Source organism: Rhinopithecus bieti, unplaced genomic scaffold (assembly GCF_001698545.2).
Source record: "Rhinopithecus bieti isolate Rb0 unplaced genomic scaffold, ASM169854v2 scaffold_7901, whole genome shotgun sequence".
Classification (NCBI taxonomy): Eukaryota; Metazoa; Chordata; class Mammalia; order Primates; family Cercopithecidae; genus Rhinopithecus; species Rhinopithecus bieti.
In genome coordinates this window covers 571,417-590,240 of record NW_016805596.1, presented here as the reverse complement: position 1 = coordinate 590,240, position 18,824 = coordinate 571,417, and the positions used below count along the sequence as shown (strand labels likewise).

The 18,824-nt window shown below is 60.1% G+C and overlaps 2 protein-coding genes and 2 non-coding genes across 6 annotated transcripts; 2 read left to right on the top strand and 2 right to left on the bottom strand.

Annotated features, from left to right (window-relative positions):
- Nucleotides 1-408: 408 nt before the first annotated feature.
- On the bottom strand, nucleotides 409-481 carry TRNAF-GAA (transfer RNA phenylalanine (anticodon GAA)). The gene has a single exon. It is a non-coding gene; the product is annotated as a tRNA-Phe (tRNA).
- Nucleotides 482-611: 130 nt separating this feature from the next.
- On the top strand, nucleotides 612-685 carry TRNAN-GUU (transfer RNA asparagine (anticodon GUU)). The gene has a single exon. It is a non-coding gene; the product is annotated as a tRNA-Asn (tRNA).
- NDUFS7 (NADH:ubiquinone oxidoreductase core subunit S7) lies at nucleotides 646-12,145 on the top strand. Of its 2 annotated transcripts, XM_017873027.1 has the most exons (9): nucleotides 962-992; nucleotides 4,568-4,615; nucleotides 4,898-4,934; nucleotides 5,596-5,664; nucleotides 5,902-6,007; nucleotides 7,541-7,720; nucleotides 7,789-7,835; nucleotides 9,955-10,043; nucleotides 11,952-12,144. In XM_017873027.1, the coding sequence occupies exons 1-9, from the start codon at nucleotides 977-979 to the stop codon at nucleotides 12,047-12,049; spliced, it is 690 nt and encodes a 229-aa protein (XP_017728516.1). In that variant the 5' UTR covers nucleotides 962-976; the 3' UTR covers nucleotides 12,050-12,144. The 2 variants fall into 2 exon arrangements, with proteins under 2 accessions (XP_017728517.1, XP_017728516.1); XM_017873028.1 differs by lacking the exon at nucleotides 4,568-4,615 and having other exon boundaries at nucleotides 646-992; nucleotides 11,952-12,145.
- Nucleotides 12,146-13,589: 1,444 nt separating this feature from the next.
- On the bottom strand, nucleotides 13,590-18,277 carry GAMT (guanidinoacetate N-methyltransferase). 2 transcript variants are annotated; one of them, XM_017873026.1, is made up of 6 exons: nucleotides 18,005-18,277; nucleotides 16,442-16,587; nucleotides 16,176-16,239; nucleotides 15,779-15,846; nucleotides 15,567-15,677; nucleotides 13,590-13,933 (listed from the first exon to the last, which is right to left on the bottom strand). In XM_017873026.1, exons 1-6 carry the CDS (start codon nucleotides 18,183-18,185, stop codon nucleotides 13,793-13,795), a joined length of 711 nt encoding a protein of 236 aa, XP_017728515.1. In that variant the 5' UTR covers nucleotides 18,186-18,277; the 3' UTR covers nucleotides 13,590-13,792. The 2 variants fall into 2 exon arrangements, with proteins under 2 accessions (XP_017728515.1, XP_017728513.1); XM_017873024.1 differs by lacking the exon at nucleotides 13,590-13,933 and having other exon boundaries at nucleotides 15,270-15,677.
- Between the last annotated feature and the right edge of the window lie 547 nt (nucleotides 18,278-18,824).

The following is an 18,824-nucleotide window of genomic DNA, read 5'->3' as shown; positions in this document are numbered from 1 at the left end:
AAAAAAAAAAAAAAAAAAACCTGCAGAAAAAACCTCCAGTGGAATTATGAAAATTTGATGATATGCATGCAGAAAGCGTTCTGCAAACTCTGTTTTGCTAGTTTGGGCGTTTAGTGTTGTTTTTTATGTAATTAGTACGGGCTGTAAACTTAGCAATTTAAGCAAGATGGGAGATCGAGGGTTTGTCAGGGAAGGGGGAAGTTTGGGCTGAAATCATGACCTCTTGGGGGTGGGAAGAGGAGGCTTTGGGGTTGTTGGGTATGAGCCCTTCTACCTTGGGATGAGTCCACGTCCCGACTCCTGTGCAGAATGGGGTCATGTTCCGAGAAGGGGTTCGGGATAGCTGCGAGGCAGCCGGACCAATGCTGAACAAAAGACACCGATGATCTTTGGGGGCGCTAAAACGCTTGCCGAAACCCGGGATCGAACCAGGGACCTTTAGATCTTCAGTCTAACGCTCTCCCAACTGAGCTATTTCGGCTGGGCGGCAGGGGTCGCTCTCGCCGTGACTCCGGCCCGCGCAGCGCCTTCCCCGCGCAGGCGTGGCTCGTTTCGCGTCAGCAGGCCGCACATACTTTATAAGGTCTTCCCGGGCGCCCGGCGACATCGCTGTCTCTGTGGCGCAATCGGTTAGCGCGTTCGGCTGTTAACCGAAAGGTTGGTGGTTCGAGCCCACCCAGGGACGCGCGGGGACTTTTGCCCTCCTGTAATAACAAAAAGATGAGTATCCCCTCTCTTTTGGTCGGGCTGCCGCAGACTCGCGGCCCCCACGCGCGCACTCCGATGACCTTTCCGTCTCCGGTGATCTGGGGATGCACGGCGCAGGCACGACCACGGAGGCCAAAAGCGCAGCGGAACCTCCCGGCTCCGGGTTTCAGTTTCCGCACGCGCTCCGAGCCTCTTTGGGCGACGGCCCCAGGGACCCGGAGCGCTAAGGAGGACGGACCTCAGAGGTTGTCTGAAGGCCGAGGCCAAGATGGCGGCGCTGTCAGGTGAGCGCGGCGCCGGCGGCGGGTGTGGGGCCGCTCGGGTCTGGGGCCGTGGGAGCCTCAGGTGCCGTGGTGTTGTCGTGGGTCGGTGCCGGCGTCGTGGCCGCCGTCCTCTCCGGGCTTCTCCGAGCCAGCCGCTCCTCGGGCTCCCGCCTGGCTTGCGATGAACGGTCTCCGTTATTGCGTCCAGGGTACAGTCGGGGAAACCGAGACCCGGCAGGTCATGACGCAAGCCCCCAGCCCCAGGAGGGCGCTCGGGGCGGAAGCTAGAGGGGTCCCGCTCATGTCCCCGAGACCAGGGCACAGCCCGCGAGGCTGCCCTTGAGATGCCCCGGAGAGAGCGTGGCCTGCCTGACATGCTGGGAAACTGAGGCCCATTGAGGGTCCGAGACTCCTCGAGGTTACAGGGCCGGGCCTGGAAAGAAACAGGACCCAGGGCATCCAGACCACCCTGCTGGACCCTCCACCTCCCTCCCCAACCCTGTGGGGTAAGGGCCTCTGGCAGAGCGGATCTCAGCCTGTCCCGCTCCAGGGACTTTTTTGGGATCAGCTGAAGCCTGCGAACCCCTGCTCAGATAAAGTTATTATAATGAATGGAATAAAATCCATAGAATTGCAAGGAAATCAGTTATACGGAGAGGCAGTTATTAAAAGATTGTCTTGAAACCTGATTGGCTACTTAGTAATCTAAGCGCTTTCCTTCTGAACGCGATCTAGCGGCAGGTCTAACTACGACTGTGGTTGGAAGGAGTGAGAATTGCAAGTCAGGCTTTGACGATACGGAAAGGTCTGCAACCCCTGTACCATGGCTAGGAAACCTCTGTGATTCCTCTTCGTGAAAAATTACAGGACCTGCTAATACTGCCATATTTTGTTGTCTGTGCTAAGAATTTTTTTTTTTTTTTTTTTTTTATTGAGACAGAGTCTGCCTGTCACTCAGACTGGAGTGCAGTGGTATCATCTTGGCTCATCACTGCAACCTCTGGCTCCCGGCTTCTGGCACTTCAGTGTCCTGTGTAGCTGTGTGCGCCACCATGCCTGGCTAATTTTTGTATTTTTAGTATGGATGGGGGTCTTGCCATGTTGCCCAGGCTGGTCTCAAACTTCTGAGCTCACACAATCCTCCCACCTCAACCTCCCGAAGTGCTGGGATTACAGGCCTGAGGGTGAGCCACGGCACCCAGCCTACACTAAGAATTGAACAAAGGGCTAATTTTCCATAAGATGCTGGTGACAACAAAGACATTTTGTTTTTTTATTCCAAGCAAGTTCACAGTTCCTCACCAGGCCCCTTGTTAAGAATGCCTGGCCCTGGCCGGGCGCGGTGGCTCAAGCCTGTAATCCCAGCACTTTGGGAGGCCGAGACGGGCGGATCACGAGCGTCAGGAGACGAGACCATCCTGGGGCTAACATGGGGTGAAACCCCGGTGCTCTTACTAAAAAATACAAAAAAACTAGCCGGGCGAGCGTGGGCGGGCGGCCTGTAGTCCCGCTACTCGGGGGGCTGAGGCAGGAGAATGGCATAAACCCCGGGACGCAGAGCTTGCCAGTGAGCTGAGATCTGGCCACTGCCCACTCCAGCGCTGGGCGACAATGAGGACTCCGTCTCAGAAAAAAAAAAAAAAAAAAAAAAAATGAATGCCTGGCCCACGGCGCGGTGGCTCACGTCTGTAATCCTAGCACTTTGGAAGGCCAAGGTGGGCAGATCACCTGAGGTCTGGAGTTCAAGACCAGCCTGACCAACATGGAGAAACCCCGTCTTTACTAAAAATACAAAATTCGCTGAGTGTGGTAGTGCATGCCTGTAATCCCAGCTACTGGGGGTGCTGGGGCAGGACAGTCGCTTGAACCCGGAAGGCGGAGGTTGCAGTGAGTCGAGATCGCACCATTGCACTCCAGCCTGGGCAACGAGAGTGAAACTCTGTCTCAAAAAAAAAAAAAAAAAAAAGCCGGACGCAGAGGCACAGAATCCCATCACCTCAGAAGTTCTCAGAAGAGCCATTTCCTCTGCTAGGAGCTTATCCAAAGTCCTGAATTTTCAGCTTGGGAAACTGATGCCCGGAGTGGGGCAGCTCCCACCAGAGCCTGGAGCTGGGCAGTTAGCCTGTCTGCTGTGCCCAGCCTCAGGCATGCCAAGAAGTAGGTCACAGGCCTGTGTCCTTCAGAGAGTTGTGGCCTGGACGGGGCCATGGAAAACAGCAACCCCGGATGAAGCTAAGGCTGGGGTGAGGGAGGGGCTCAGAGGCAGGAGAAGGCCCCATGAACTGTTGCATTCGGGGGCATCAAACCCTGGCCCTGGCCCTGGCCCCTGGAAGCTGCCTACAGCCTCTCCATCGGGCCTCACCCCGCATCTGCTGGGGCCACAGCAACAAAGTACCATCACCTGGGCAGCTTAAACAACAGAAGCTGATGTTCGCACAGTTCTGGCAGCTGGAAGGCCAAGACTGGGGGTCAACAGGGTTGGTTCCTGCTGAAACCTCTGTCCTTGGCTTGCCCATGGCCATCTGCTCCCTGCATCTTCCCTCTGTACGTGTTTGTATCCTGAAAGTCTTTTCTTACAAGGACACAAGTCATATCAGATGAGGGCCCACCCTCATGACCTCACCACATTATAATGACGCTTTATTTTATTTTTTGAGATGGAGTCTCCCTCTGTCACCCAGGCTGGAGTGTGGTGAAATGATCTCAGCTCACTGCAACCTCTACCTCCCTGCCTCAGTCTCTCAAGTAGCTGGGATTACAGGTGCCCGCCACTACACCCAGCTAATTTTTGTATTTTTAGTGGAGACGGGGTTTCACCGTGTTGCCCAGGCTGGTCTCAAACTCCTGACCTCAAGCGATCCACCTGCCTCGGCCTCCCAAAGTGCTGGAAATACAGGCATGAGCCACTGCGCCCCGCGATTAATGATCCCTTTAAAGACCCCTTCTCCAAAAGCAGTCACATTCTGAGGTCCTGGGGTTAGGCCTTCAGATACAGGTCAAGTGGAGGGACACAGTTTAGCCGTCACCAGCACCAAGCCTGCCTTTCTGGCTTCTTCCTTGTGAGCCAGGATTCCTGGCACCTCCAGGCGTTTCCCCGCCGCAGAGTGCCCCTGGGTGTGGCAAGGCCCTGCTCTGGCCTCAGCCTTCGCCTCGGGAAGGCTCTCCCAGGAGCCTTCGTGTAGGCGCGTTCCCTCCTCTGTGCTTCCTTTGAGGCTGGCTCCTCTAGGGGTGCATTGCTGTGTAGGTTGATGTGGGCAGCGCCCTGCCTGCTCAGCTGACTACAGATTCCTGGAGGATAGGGCCTGTGCTCAGCTGCGTGGGAAACCCCCGAGCACCAGCCAGGGCCTGGAGCACCCGGCACACGCTTGTCAGGCACAGCTGAGGACAGGACAAGCACTGGGCACCCAGGGAAGCCCTGGCATTGCCAGGGTGGCAGGCACCCCACAAGCATGCATAGATGGAGATAGAACCGGGTGCCGGCAACAGGAGGACCTGGGGTGCTGGTGTAGGCGGGACGCCCCGGGCATCTGAGCTGAAACCTGCCTCATGAGAAGGGGCCAGTGGTGTGCAATTGTGAGGCGGGGTGTCCACCGCAGGGGAGCAGCTGGCGCGGAGGCCCTGGGGCAGGAAAGCAGCAGGTACCGGTGAGTATCGCCAGGGCGGGGAGATGGGGCAGCATTTGGGTTTCTTCTGGGGCCATGGGGTCTCAAGCAGGGGACTAAGAGTCGCTCATATTCTGAAAACCCCCTTGTTACCTAATGTTTGTTAAGTGGCACTTGAGGTGGGGTCAGAGCTAGGCCATGCGGGCAGGAGCCTGACGGGGAAGTGCCTGGAGGCTGGCCCTGTGGCCCTCCAGGGGTCCTGAATCAGTGGCCCCTGGTGCTGCCCGCGGCTCACTGTCCCCACCCCTGTGGTCCTCTCTGCAGCTCCTGGCCTGGGCGGCTTCCGGATCCTTGGTCTGCGGTGAGTGCCTGAGTCTCCAGCCCTGAGCTGGGAGGGGCCTTCAGCAGCGCCAGACGAAAGGGGACGGGCCCTTGTGAAGGTCACGTGGTGTGTTAAGGACAGGATGCAGGTGACGGTCTGCACTGCACGCTGCACGTGATGTGCTGGGACCCTCCCTGGAACAGTCCATGCAGTGGCAAAGGCTGGACAGTCAGGAGGAAAGCCCTGTGGGCCTGGCTCAGCACCGTCAGAGCGTACCGCCACTTGTCATGGGAAGGCATTCTGTGAGCTCTGTGCAGATGGCAGCCAAGGGCAGGCCTCCTGGAGACCCAGGCGACTGAAAGGGTGGTGAGGGCGCATGCCCAGGGATCTGACCTTGGTCACATGTGGAAGGCCTGGTCCCAGTTTCCTTCTGTGGATGATCCTGCAACCGTCCTTGCTTGGACACTGTTGACCTGCTGGGTACATGACAAAAGAAACTCCATTCAAGTCTGGGCCATCATTCGGGGTCGGAGCAGTGGCCAGATGGCCCCAGGGGCTCTGGCCAGTGGCCCAAGTGCTGACGGGCAGAGGCGAGAGCAGTCCCGCATCAGGGAGGGGAGAAGCAGGACAACAGTGAGTGCGACTGGGGGAGTCGGAGGGGCCTGGGACGGCCACTGACCTGCGCTCCATCTCCCGGCAGCTCCAGCGTGGGCGCGGCTGTGCAGGCACGAGGTGTCCATCAGAGCGTGGCCACCGATGGCCCAAGCAGGTGAAGCTGGCCTTCTGGGGGAGGCCGTACCCCCTGCCCCACCCCCGCCCCTCCTTCATTTTCTGCATCAGCGCTGCAGCCACAGGGGTGCCTGGATAGGGCGGGGAAGGGGTCGCACATCCTGGTCCCTGGCCTCATGTGGGTCCAGGCCTCTGGTGCGGCCGTGGGGGCAGGTATCCGCCTCTGGGAAGTACCTGCGTGGCTGACGCCTCCTGTGCCCATGTGTCTCTGTGACAGTGCCCAGCCTGCCCTGCCGAAGGCTGGAGCCATGGTTCCCAAATCCAGCAGCCGGGGCGAGTATGTGGTGGCCAAGCTGGATGACCTCGTCAACTGGGCCCGCCGGGTGAGTCTACTATGAGCTGCAGGCCCTCCTGGAGCGCCAGGGCCTCTCTGCACACTCACAGGCAGACATATACACACACACACAAATGTACCGACATGTACACACACAACACATGCATGGACACATGCGCACATGTGCATGCAAGCTCACTTGTATGGACAGACGTGTGTACATGCACCACACACGCAGTCATGCACACATACACATATGCACACACATGCACACACGTACGCACACACGCACATATATGTACACTTGCACACACGCACACTCGCACTCATGCACATGCACACACATCCACACACTTGCACACACGCACACAAAAACACGCACACATGCACACACATGCACACTCGCGCACACACGTGTACTTATGTGGACACATGCATGTGCACATATTCGCATGCATGCACACAGGCACACTCACTGATGCACACACACTCCTGCGGCCTGGAGCAGACTGGACCCTCCCGGAGGCCCCTGTGCTGGCCTGGCGGCCTGTGGTTCCATCTGAGTCTTCAGACCCTGCTTGAAATGACCTCCTCCCTTTCCGTCATTCTCTTTCTGGCTTCTGTGTGTTCCTCTTGTTTCTCTTTTAAGGTGAAAGTGGTGTTTTAAGTTAAAAGGAGCGCGTGTGAAGGCAGGAGATCCTTCTCAGTACCCATCTAAAGCCTCCCTGCCTGTGACAACAGCCCCTGCAGCGTGAGCACGGGCAGCTCCCTCCAGCGCCTGCGGCACTTGCCGCGACAGCCCGGGTTCAGCAGTGTCCCACGGATGGACGTTCACTGTTTCCTTTTGTTTTTTGTTTCCTAAACAATGCCACAGTGAACGTCCTGCCAGGGCCGCAGTGGTCCAGACAGGGATGCCCAGTGCAGGATAGTTTCTAATGGAGGGAACCCGAGAATGGCCGCAGGCCATCCCGACACAGGCTTCTGGCGGGCAAGTGAGCCTGGCCATTTCTGCCCGGGCAGCCCTGCCTCGCTCTGTAGCTTGGCCCTGTCACCCGCCAACACATGCAGCAGGGGCCCCTGCCAGGTCTCAGAGCTGTGTGCAGCGACAGCAGGAGCCGTGGGGGAAATGAGAAGCCACATGGGTGGAGGAGAGGGAGGGAGTGGCCAAGGAGATCCGAGAGGGCTTCCCGGAGGCATGGCACCTGGTATGCGGGCCCAGATCTAGTTAATGCAGAGAGTTCCCGGTTAGACCTGCGCTGCTTCTCGCCTGTAGCCCACACGCTCAGAGAGTGGCTGCAGCCCCCTGTTGAAATGGTGGGACTTAGGGTACACTGGGTTCGCGGAACTGTGGGATGAGGACAGATCTCACCCGTTTCTATTTTATTTTGAACGTGGCTGGTGGGGCGCGCTTGAAAACTCTCTTGGGGCCCGGAGGCGACCTGCAGGAGCCGCTGTGCCTCTCACCTCTGCCGGCTGCCGCCCCGGGACATGAGCCGGGGATTCTAGGTGCTCCACGTGGACTCTCATGCCGCGCCAGGCGGGGCTCCAGGGGTGGCGTCTGACGCGAGCCTGGCCTCCGCAGAGTTCTCTGTGGCCCATGACCTTCGGTCTGGCCTGCTGCGCCGTGGAGATGATGCACATGGCCGCACCGCGCTACGACATGGACCGTTTTGGCGTGGTCTTCCGCGCCAGCCCGCGCCAGTCCGACGTCATGATCGTGGCCGGCACACTCACCAACAAGATGGCCCCAGCGCTCCGCAAGGTAGGCCTCTTCCCCGCCGCCCAGCCGCCCCCAGAGTGAGCTGTGCACGGACCCCACCTCTCTTCCAGGTCTACGACCAGATGCCGGAGCCGCGCTACGTGGTCTCCATGGGGAGGTGAGTGCAGGGCGGGGCGTCTCCAGGTACAGAAGTGGCGCTTATCAAAAGTGTCATTTACATTCGGTGAAAATCCCACGTGGTCCCAGCTCTGCCCTTCAGCCGTCTTGGTGCCTCCACCCCACGCAGAGGTGCTGCGGGTCCTCTCTCCAGAACCATTGCTCCTGTCCGCCCCCACGCAGCAGGGCCCACATTCCACCCAGTTCTCTGCTTTACCCACACTAAGTGATGACAAGTTCTGTAGATGGTTTTATAATCTCAGCCATCTAACTTGCCATAATTTTTTTTTCTTTTTTTTTTTTTGAGACAGAGTCTTGCTCTGTCACCCAGGCTGGAGTCCCGTGAAACCATCTCAGCTCACTGCAACCTCCGCCTCCCAGGTTCAAGCGATTCTCCTGCCTCAGCCTCCCAAGTAGCGGGGATTACAGGCACGCACCACCATGCCCAGCTAATTTTTGTGTTTTTAGTAGAAACGGAGTCTCACCATGTTGGCCAGGCTGGTCTTGAATTCCTGACCTCAGGTGATCTGCCCACCTCGGCCTCCCACAGTTCTGGGATGACAGGCGTGAGCCGCCGCACCTGGCCTTGCCATCATTTTTAGTCATTTCCCCATAACATTGAAAGGTATTTAGTCTCTTAACATTTTAAAATATTTATTTATTTATGTATTTGAAGACAGAGTCTAGCTCTGTCACCCAGGCTGCAGCGCAGTGGCGCGATCTTGGCTGACTACAGTCTCCACCTGCCAGGTTCAAGCGATTCTCCTGCCTTGGCCTCCCGAGTAGCTAGGAATACAGGCGCCCGCCACCATGCCTGGCTAATTTTTATATTTTTAGTAAAGACAAAGTTTCACCACGTTGGCCAGGATGGTCTCGATCTCCTGACCTCATGATCCACCCACCTCAACCTCCCAAAGTGCTGGGATTACACTCATGAGCCACCGTGCCCAGTCAATATTTATTATTTTTATTTTTTAGAGACAGAGTCTCACTGAGTTGCCCAGGCTGGAGTGCAGTGGTGCAGTCATAGCTCACTGCAGCCTTGAACTCCTGGGCTCTAGCGATCCCCCAACCTTAGCCTCCCAAAGTGCTGGGATTACAGATGTGCTCCACTGTGCCTAATTTTTTAAATTTTTGTAGAGATTGGGTATTGGGAAGTTTACCCTTTTAAAGTGAGCAGTTCAGTGGTTTTTAAGCCACCACCTCTAATTCCAGAACATTCTCATCACCCCCAAATGAAACGCTGTCCCCATCAGCAGTCACTCTGCATCCCCTTCCAAGCCCCGGTGCCCACACCTCCCCTCCCTGTCTCTGTGGATGGGCCCTTCCTGGACATTTCACAGAAACAGGATTACACGCTGCATGGCCTTCTGTGTCTGGCATCTCTCACTGAGCATGACATCCTCAAGGTGCATCCATGCAGCGGCCTGTGTCCGAGCCTCGCTCCTTTTCTTGGCTGAATAACGTCCCACTGTGTGGATATATTACTGATCTAATTCTAAACAGAGAATCAGAATATTCCAGAGTTTTCATAACCGTCTCCCACTATTGGGCATTCAGGTTATGTCCATTTTTACAGTGTGGGAAGCAGTGCTGGGAGTGGAGTCTGTGTGGTCGCCTGGGGTTTCCAGCTACCTGCCCCGGGTGGACCCCAGCACTTCACTGACAGAGCCGGAATCGGGCGAGGGCCTGGCGTGAGGCTCAGCCGCCCCATAGACAGGGGCTGGGTGTTGGCACTGTGGCTGCTTGAAGTGGCTTTTTGTTGACACATGTGATCCGACACTTTCCAGCCCCAGGAATCGATGGTCAGGAGCCCCCTCGGGAGGGGAGCACTGTTCCCCGAGTTAGCAGCCACGCGCGTGCTCGCGCCCCACTGGTCCCACGGAGGCTCGGGGAGCCTGTACATGTTTGCTCATTGCTTCTCCGTGACAAGTTCCAGCCTCGTTGGTGCCTGGCCTGCAGTTGAAGGCGGGTGGGGATGGGGCGAGGCCTCGTGGAGGGAGGGTGGACAGGGCAGGTCCCCGGCAGGTGCTCCTCACGGCACCTCCCCCACAGCTGTGAGGAGGGAGGGTGGGCAGGCAGGTCCTCAGCACGCTTCCCTCACGTCCCCTCCCCCACAGCTGCGCCAACGGAGGAGGCTACTACCACTACTCCTACTCGGTCGTGAGGGGCTGCGACCGCATCGTGCCCGTGGACATCTACGTCCCAGGTAGGGCTGGGACCACACCGCCCACGAGAGAGCTGGGGACAGGGCCAGCGCCACACGGAGCCCGGCGGCCCATGTGAGGGAGTCCCACACCCCCAACAGACGGCGGGCTTCCCCATCCTATGGATGAGCCGACTCCGGGCTCTCCGTCTTAGTGGAGCGTGTGCCCTGTGAGAAGTCGGCGATGTATTCAGCCATCAGAGGGATCAGAGGGAGCAGGGGAGGCTGAGTGGAATCCCTGACACTCGCCTGCTTTAAAGCAGTTTCATACGGTCCTGCCTGACAGAAACCAAAGACCTGCAGTTAGAAATACCAAGAGAGAAGGTTCCTGGAGACCAAGGACACCGTCCCACGCCCTCACCCTTACAGAAGGGCACACAGGACTTCCTTTGGCAAATGAGAATGTGGGAGACTCAGTTTGACTGTGAGGTTAGGGTGAGTTTGACCATCAGGAAAGCAATTAGGAGTAATTGTTTAGTACCAGTATATCCCAACAGTATTTGGGCTATACTGACACTAAAAAGGAGCATTGGCTGCATACCTGAAATTCACATGGCATGGGGAACATTCTTTATATCTGGTGATCCTGTGGGAGTCTTGCGCCTCACGTGGTCCCACGAGGGCCACCCGGGGCGTTCACCTGGACACCATGGACAATGGTCCATGGTAGGCAGGCTTAGAGGTGGCGCTCATGTGGGACAGGGGATAGAGGTCCTGTTCTTGGCCATCCTGTGCTGCAGCATTAGCGCACGCACAGAGAGCCCAGCCCTGAGTCCCGAGTCTGGAGGGTTGGGCAAGCGGGAGGCACGTCCTGGCGCCTCTCAAAAGTGGAGGAACAGGTTCTGCCTTTGGATTCCGCTTCCCTGGAAAGAGCGTTGATTTGCTCAGCATTCTGCACTGTTCAGGTCACCTAGGGGCAGTGGACAGGGCAGCCTGGACCTCGCTGTGACCCTCCTCAGCACAGAGAGGTCCATTCCGGGTCAGGAGCTCAGCCCATGCCCCTGGCATCTTCCTCTGCAGTGCAGACCAAAGGGGCAGGGTGCGAGCATGGACTGTGCTCCTCCCTCCCTCCCTGCGGACTGTGCTCCTCCCTCCCTGCGGACTGTGCTCCTCCCTCCCTGCGGACTGTGCTCCTCCCTCCCTGCGGACTGTGCTCCCTCCCTCCCTGCGGACTGTGCCCCTCCCTCCCTCCCTGCGGACTGTGCCCCTCCCTCCCTGCGGACTGTGCTCCTCCCTTCCTTCGACAATCTGGACTTGCCCGAACTCTGCCAGGTGGGGCCCAGCTGCCCTTTCCCAGGCCCTGTGGTGGCCCTTGTCCTTTCCCACCTGTGTCCACTCCTGCTGTCCCTGTTGGGCCCTGGGCTGTGTCCTCTTGCTCAAGCCCTTTGCTCTGAGCCTGCCCAGCAGCTGGGGCTGGGGGATCCCCAGCAAAGAGCTCTGGCTTGGGGCTCAGAAAGGGGGTCATCGGGTCCTTGTGGGATGCCCGGGCCCTGGGCCGCCTCCCCTCCCTCCGGCCAGCCCCCCGTCTTCATCTCCGTCCAGAGCAGCCCCAGGCCCTGCTACCCATTGCTAAGTGTGTCTGGTGAGCGCTGGTCCCCATGGAGTCCTGAGGTCTAAAGCTGGGGGCCGGGTTAGTGAGGTCAGCATCTTGTCCAGGAGGTTCCTGTGGCAGCCCAGGATGAGCCACGGGAGGAAGGCAGTGGGGCCTTGCCCAGGGGAGGACCCCAGTCTTCCTGCAGGGACGTCCCCCACGCCGGCTGCCAGCCCCTGGCCCCTGCGCCCACCCTGGGCTACCAGCCTCCACCTTCAGGCTGGCACGGGAGGCCCCTCAAAAGCCGAGCCGGCTGCGCTGTGCAAGTGGTCACACAGGCTCTGGCTGCGGGAAGGGAGACTGAGGCAAGGTCCCTACAGGCTGCCCACCCACGGCCGAGGCCCTGCTCTACGGTATCCTGCAGCTGCAGAGGAAGATCAAGCGGGAGCGGAGGGTGCAGATCTGGTACCGCAGGTAGTGCCGCCACTGCCACCGGAGCCTGTCGCCGTCCTGTCCCCAGCCTGCTTTTGTCCCGTAAGGTTGTCAATAAATTTGCCCTCAGGCCGCTGCCTCCCAGTGTGGTGTGTGGGTGAAAGAAGCCAGGGACCTGGGGGACCACAGACCCCCAGCAGCATGCCGCCCTTGGGTTGGGGGTGGTTGGAGCAGAGCCAGGGGCAGAGACGGGCACTGTGCCTGCCAGCAGGTCCTTTCCTGCTGCTCTGTGAAGACCCTGGTGTGGATGTCACAGCCCAAAGTCCCAAGCATGGAAGGCCCCACACCCTTCCCTCCTGGGAGGGCCCTGATTCAGTCTCCCACTGTGCCTTAAGGCAGGCTGACCAGAGCCCGTCTGAGCCTACCCCAGGGTTCAGAGTGTGGCCTGTGGCCTGTGTGTGAACTTGGGCAGGTCGCCACTGCCCTCTGGCCCATTTCCAGGCAGTGGGATGGGCTGGTTAGCTGAGGGCTGGGGCCAGGGAGATGGGGAGATGGCACCTGGTCCAAACCAAAGGGCTGCAGGGCAGGGCCGTGAGCCTCACAGGCTGTCTGACCCCACTTTGGGGACCTTCTCCACCCAGGGCTTTCGGGGGACCCTGGCTTCACCCCACCAGCCCCTTCATCCATCGAAGTCCAGTCCTCACCAGGGACGTGCATTCATTCAGCAAACGTCCCATCTTCCTGTGTTCAGTGCCAGACGCCACCGGTGCTGGAGACCCCGCTCTGCAGGCCCACCCTGCATGCCTGCTGCGCACCAGGACAGTGCTGGGGACCGGCAGTTATGACAGGCCAGGCTGGGATGGGTCCCAGGAGACTGGGGCGGGGGTGGGGAGTAGGCGCCCAGCCTGGAGGCAGGACATGCGGGGGTAGGGACGGGGCATCGGCCAGCGGAACAGCAGTCCCGGGCCGGAGTGCAGAGCACAGGAGCCGGCCTTCTCTCAGGGCACGGAGGTCAGTAGAGAGGGCGGGCAGGACGGCCCCAGGAAGATGGGCGGGCTGCACGCGCGTGGACGCAGGGGGCAAAGCGGGAGGCGTGGGGTGACCAGCTGGGCACAAGGGCACGGACAGGCAGGACCTGGGATGTTCCTGGGGTCAGGCAGGTGGGGCTACCCCTGCACTGGGCCTAGCGGGGTTGATGCCTCCCGCGAGGAAACAACACCTGGAAACGGGAGGCTCGGGGCACAGGGCTGTCAGCAGCCACGCCGCTCCTGAGGCAGGAGGAGGAGTTCAGGGTGTGCCAGGGCGGGCAGAGAAGCGGGCTCCTGCCTGGGGTGGGCAAGGGTCCTTGACTCACCCGGCCATGATGCTGCCACCCTCTGAGACCCTGACCCCACTGTAAAGGGTCAAGTGGCTTTCGTCTGAGGAAGGGACATCGGGCATCGGCTGGAGATGTCTGCCATGGGCAAGACAGTCGGGGGGGGGGTCCTGGGGCCGCTCAGAAACCTGGAGGGGAGTCACCTGCTTTTCCTGTGTCCGTGGGATGGACGGGAGGTGAGAGAGCAGCCGCTGGAAGTAACAGTCACAACTCACTGTGGACCAGCCAAGCCAGCGCCGGTGTTTACTTCACCTCAGAGACCCGGCAGCGGGCCGCAGTGACCCCTCACAGAGAAGCTGGGAAAGCTGCTGGTGACACACAGCCGGGATCAGCCCGAGGCTGGCGGGAGAGCCTAGGCTCCCGGCCAGGAAGGCACGGAGGAGGGCACAGCTGTGGCCGGGCCAGGGTGGGGGCTCATCCCTTGGTGACCAGGGGCGTGATCATCTGCGGGAAGGCATAGTAGCGGCAGTCGGCCGGTGGGACCAGCGCCATCACCTCGGTACGGATGTTCTCCCTCCGGAAGCCGGCCTCCAGCAGCGCAGGCACCTGTGTCTCCTGGTCGGGGATGGTGCCAGGTCATCTCTGAGGGCCATGGGGGTCACGTGCACCCTCCCCTCATTGAAGAGTGTTTACAAATGGCAAGGCCCGGGTGGGCGGCTGCAGCTGCTGTGGGGCATGCGGTAGGGCAGCCCTGGAACCCCAGCCCCACACCAGCATCACCCGGCTCAAGCCATCCCCGGGGCACCTACTCCACAGTGCTCCAGACCTTGCCAGTGTGGCGGGTGGAGCCAAAGAATCACCACAGAAAAAGAAGACAGGCCATTAGTTCCCATTTTCGACAAGGGCCACAGGTACGCAGGCAGCTCTCACAACAGCAGCCCAGGGCAACCACACAGAGCCCTTCTCAGACAGACTGCCTCCACCAGGCAGAGGGAACAGCCAGCCAAACACTGCTGAACCAGTGAAGACAGCCAGGTGGAGGCGGCCGGAGGGAGGGGAACACGCGGGGCTTGGGCCGAACCACAGGGCACTGGGGAGCCACGGGAGGTTGTTGAGGTGGTGAGGGACTTTGATTTTCATTTTGTTTTTGTTTTTTTGAGATGGAGTCTCGGTCTGTTGCCCAGGCTGGAGTGCAATGGTGCGATCTCGGCTCACAACAGCCTCTGCCTCCTAGGTTCAAGTGACTCTCATGCCTCAGCCTCCCAAGTAGCTGGGATTACAGGCGCCCGCCACCACGCCTGGCTAACTTGTATTTTTGGTAGAGATGGGATTCTGCCATGTTGGCTAGGCTAGGCTCAAACTCCTGAGCTCAAGTGATCCACCTGCCTTGGCCTCCTAAAGTGCTGGGATCACAGGTGTGAGCCACCATGCCCAGCCTGATTTCCTTTTTTTTTTTTTTTTTTTGAGACGGAGTCTTGCTCTGTCGCCCAGGCTGGAGTGCAGTGGCCGGATCTCAGCTCACTGCAACCTCCGCCTCCCGGGTTCACGCCATTCTCCTGCCTCAGCCTCCCGAGTAGCTGGGACTACAGGCGCCCGCCACCTCGCCTGGCTAATTTTTTGTATCTTTTTTTTTTAGTAGAGACGGGGTTTCACCGTGTTAGCCAGGATGGTCTCGATCTCCTGACCTCGTGATCTGCCCGTCTCGGCCTCCCAAAGTGCTGGGATTACAGGCTTGAGCCACCGTGCCCGGCCATTTTTTTTTTTTTAATTTTCTTTCTTTTTTTTTTTTTCTTGAGACAGGGTCTGGCTCTGTTGCCCAGGCTGGAGTGCAGTAGTTCGAGCTTGGCTCACTGCAACCTCTGCCACCTGGGCTCAAGCAATCCTCCTACCTCAGCCTCCCAAGTAGCTGGGAGTACAGGTGTACACCACCACACCCAGCTAGTTTTTTGTATTTTTTTAGTAAAGATGAGGTCTTGCTCTGTTGCCCAGGCTGGTCTTGAACTCTTAGGCTCAAGCAATCTGCCTACCTCAGCCTCCCACAGTGCTGAGATTACAGACCTGAGCCACCGCTCCTGGCAGCCACCGCGTCAGGCAAAGGACTTTGGTTTCTAAATGAACCAGCACAGTCCAGCCCACCCAGGGGGTCAGGAAGGGACCCTCCCCAGGTAGCAAGGTGGCTCCAGCAGTCCCTTCCCACCCCCACCAAGGTCACAGCCTGGAGACCCACGGGAACTCCAGGTGGGCGCACCTCAAACATGGTGGTGATGTCTGAGTACTTGGACTTCATCAGCTCCCCCCAGGAGGTGAGGTTGCAGTAGGTGAGGACACCCCCCGGCTTCAGCAGGCGAAAGGCGTGGTTCTATGGAAGGGGAGTGGCCAGTGGTCAGAACGGAGGTGGGGGTGTGGGCAGAGGGGCTTCCCCGAGGGCCTCCAGCATCCCAACAAGTCAGAGAGAACCACCTTGATGAAGTTGAACTGGTGTGTGTGCCAGGTCTCCTCCGAGAGTGGGTACGTGTCGTACAGGATCCCTGCACGGAGGACAGAAGCCCACGCGGTCAGGGCGGGGCTCAGCACCTTGCCCAGCCTCACCCAGCTCATCCCCGAGCAGGTGGAGGTGCAGTGAGATGGGGCCGTGGGCAGAGGTGGGGCTCCCACGCGGGCTTGAGAACCCTGAGATCGCCTCCAGGGCTCCTCCGTGAGTGTGCCCATCCCCGGTGCCCTGCTAGCCCTCACAGCCAGGCCCACACCCACCTGGGCTCTGTCCCCCCAGTGCACATCAGAGGGCCCCCCACAAGCAAAGGAAGGGCTTCAGTGGAGCTGGGAGGCCCACCCTGTGATATGTCCCCTCACCCCTCACCATCAAAGTGACCGTCAGGCAGGGTGGGCGCCACATCCTCCCACAGGCCTTTCAAGGGAACGACCTTGAAGAGGGGAAAAGAAAAAGTGGACAGGGTAGAGAGGTCCCCAGGATCTCCCCACCTGCAGAAAGGGAGCGGCCGGGGGACTCCCGAGAGAGAAGACCATCTCCTCTACCTCTAGGCAGCCCCAGGCCCCCAACCCCAGGAAACAGTGCCCTCACCCCAAGGAGTGGGGATCCTGGAGGGCCTGCGGGCAGAGGGGCACCTTGTGTGTCTGCCGCGGGGCCCAGTCCTGGAGTCGCTGGAAGACGCCGTCATTACACTCGATGATCCAGTGCTCATCAATGGGCGCCTCCTGCACCTTCGACGCTGCGATGGCCATGCCGAAGCCCACCTCCAGGACCCGGCCCCCTGGGCAGACACAGGGCGCCCAACATCACTAGGTGGGCCGGGCTTAGGAGGCTGCCTGGAGGAGGGGGCACAGGGCAGGGCAGGGGAGACTGCCTGGAGGAGGGGGCACAGGGCTGGGCTGGGGATCTGCCTGGAGGAGGGTGTGCAGAGCAGGGCTGGGGTCTGCCTGGAGGAGGGGTGCAGGGCAGGGCTGGGGAGGCTTCCTGGAGGAGGGGGTGCAGGGCAGGGCTGGGCTGGGGAGGCTGCCTGGAGGAAGGGGCACAGGACTGGGCTGGGCTGGGGAGGCTGCCTGGAGGAAGGGGCGCAGGGCTGGGCTGGGGGAGTCTGTCTGGAGGAGGGGGTTTAGGGCAGGGCTGAGGAGGCTTCCTGGAGTAGAGGGCCTAGGGTAGGGCAAGGCTGGGCTGGGGAGGCTGCCTGAAGGAAGGAGCGCAGGGCTGAGCTGGGGGTCTGCTTGGAGGAGGGGACGCAGGGCTGGACTGGGCTGTGAGTCACATTTGCCACAGGACGGGAGGGCGCCCTGGGCCAGCATGGACAGAGGCAGGCGGAACACAGTAGTCCTGAGCGGGAACAGCGTGGGCCCTGGCCAGCGACCAGAGAGAGGATGACCAGCCAGGGAGGCCGAAGATGGCCGCTTTTGGGGCCAGGGCTGTGGGGAGGCAAGAGCCTTGGACTTTGAGCCCAGCCCACGCTGTTTGTCCCCGGTCCCTTATCTCTCAGGTTGGTTACTTTTCTCTCCCCCTCCCTCCATCTGAAAGTTGGATTTGCAAGAGTGGTCAGGCAAGACCTGGACTTGAGACTATGTGGGAGGGGAAGGGCTGCTCCCCAGTGGGCCACACATGACCCCCAATCCTAATTGGCACTGGACACTGGACGTGCCCATTTTCAGGGTGCGAACACTGGGGCCCGGCCCTGGGATGGGGCCTGTGCGGGGCCAGGGAGTCCTTTCTCAGCAGCCCTCAGCCTCTGACGCCAGGCAAGCCAGGGCCACCCCGGGGACAGCTGTCTCCCCGAGCTCAGCTTTCTGGGTGCTATTCTTAGCCAGGGGAGTTGGGGCTGCTCTCCCAGGCAGACAGAAGGGCAGCCTCTCCCTGGCACGACCCCTTCGTCCCGATCTCAGACAGGGAGCTGGGGACCCGGTTCCACCCAGGTCTCGCGTTTGAGGTCCCCATCCGGAGAGCGGGGGGTCTCACTCCCCCTGGAGAGGAAGTTCCTGGTACTTAGGCGGAGCCTAATGTGTGCGGGGCCCCACTCCTGCGGCATTCCCCGTGAACGCCTCCGTGTGCCCCCACCTGCAGCCCCACTTCCCAGGCCAGGAGACAGAGGCGCCCCAGCGGGAGGGTGGGTCCCCGGGTCCGGGCAGCCCCAGCCTCAGTTTCCCCTGCGGCCCTGGGGACGGTGCAGGCCGGGTGGGGGCTACCTTTGGAGGCGGCGGCGGCGGCCAGCGAGTGCATATAGGGGGTCTCCCAGCGCTCCATCACCGGCTTGCCCAGGATGCGCAGGTGAGTGTCCGCCGCGTCGTAGGCCGCGGGCGCCGCCCCCCACGCGGGGCTGCAGTTCTCGCCAGGCGCGAAGATGGGGGTCGCGTTGGGGGCGCTCATGCTGCAGGCTGGACGGCGACCCGACTTGGATCGCGCAGCGCCCGGGCCCGCTCCCTGCAGGGCCTTGTGGGCCGGGGGCGGGTCCAACAGGCCCGGGGGGCGGACCCGCGAGAGGACGCGCGCGGCTCCGGGAGCGGCCTCTAGCGGCGGCCACGCGAGAAGTGGCGGGAGCGGGGTTGGGGCCCCGGCTGCCGCCTCCCCAAGGAGCCTCGGTGCCCTCTCTGTGGAGCGGGCACCGCAGCCCCGCGCCGGGGGAAGCGAACCTGCAGACCGAGGACCGGAAGGCCCTGCCTTGCCGCTTACGTGCCTCGGTTTCCTCACCTGTCGGCACGCAGAAAGCCCCCATCCTCGCTGGGGTGTCAGAATCTGAGGATCTTTCAGGCGCTGTTGAAAGTGCTTTAAGTGTTTAAAATCATTTAATCTTCAGAAGATGCTACAGTGAGCTCTATCTTTTTTAAATAGAGACGGGGTCTTGCTATGTTGCCCAGGCTGGTCTCAAACTCCTGGGCTCAAGCGATCCTCCCGCTTCAGCCTTCCAAAGTGCTGGGATTACAGGCGTGAGCCGCCGTGCCGGCCAGGTTCTGTACTGTCGTTTTTCTTTTCTTTTTCTTTTCTGTTTTTTTTTTTTTTTTTTTTTTT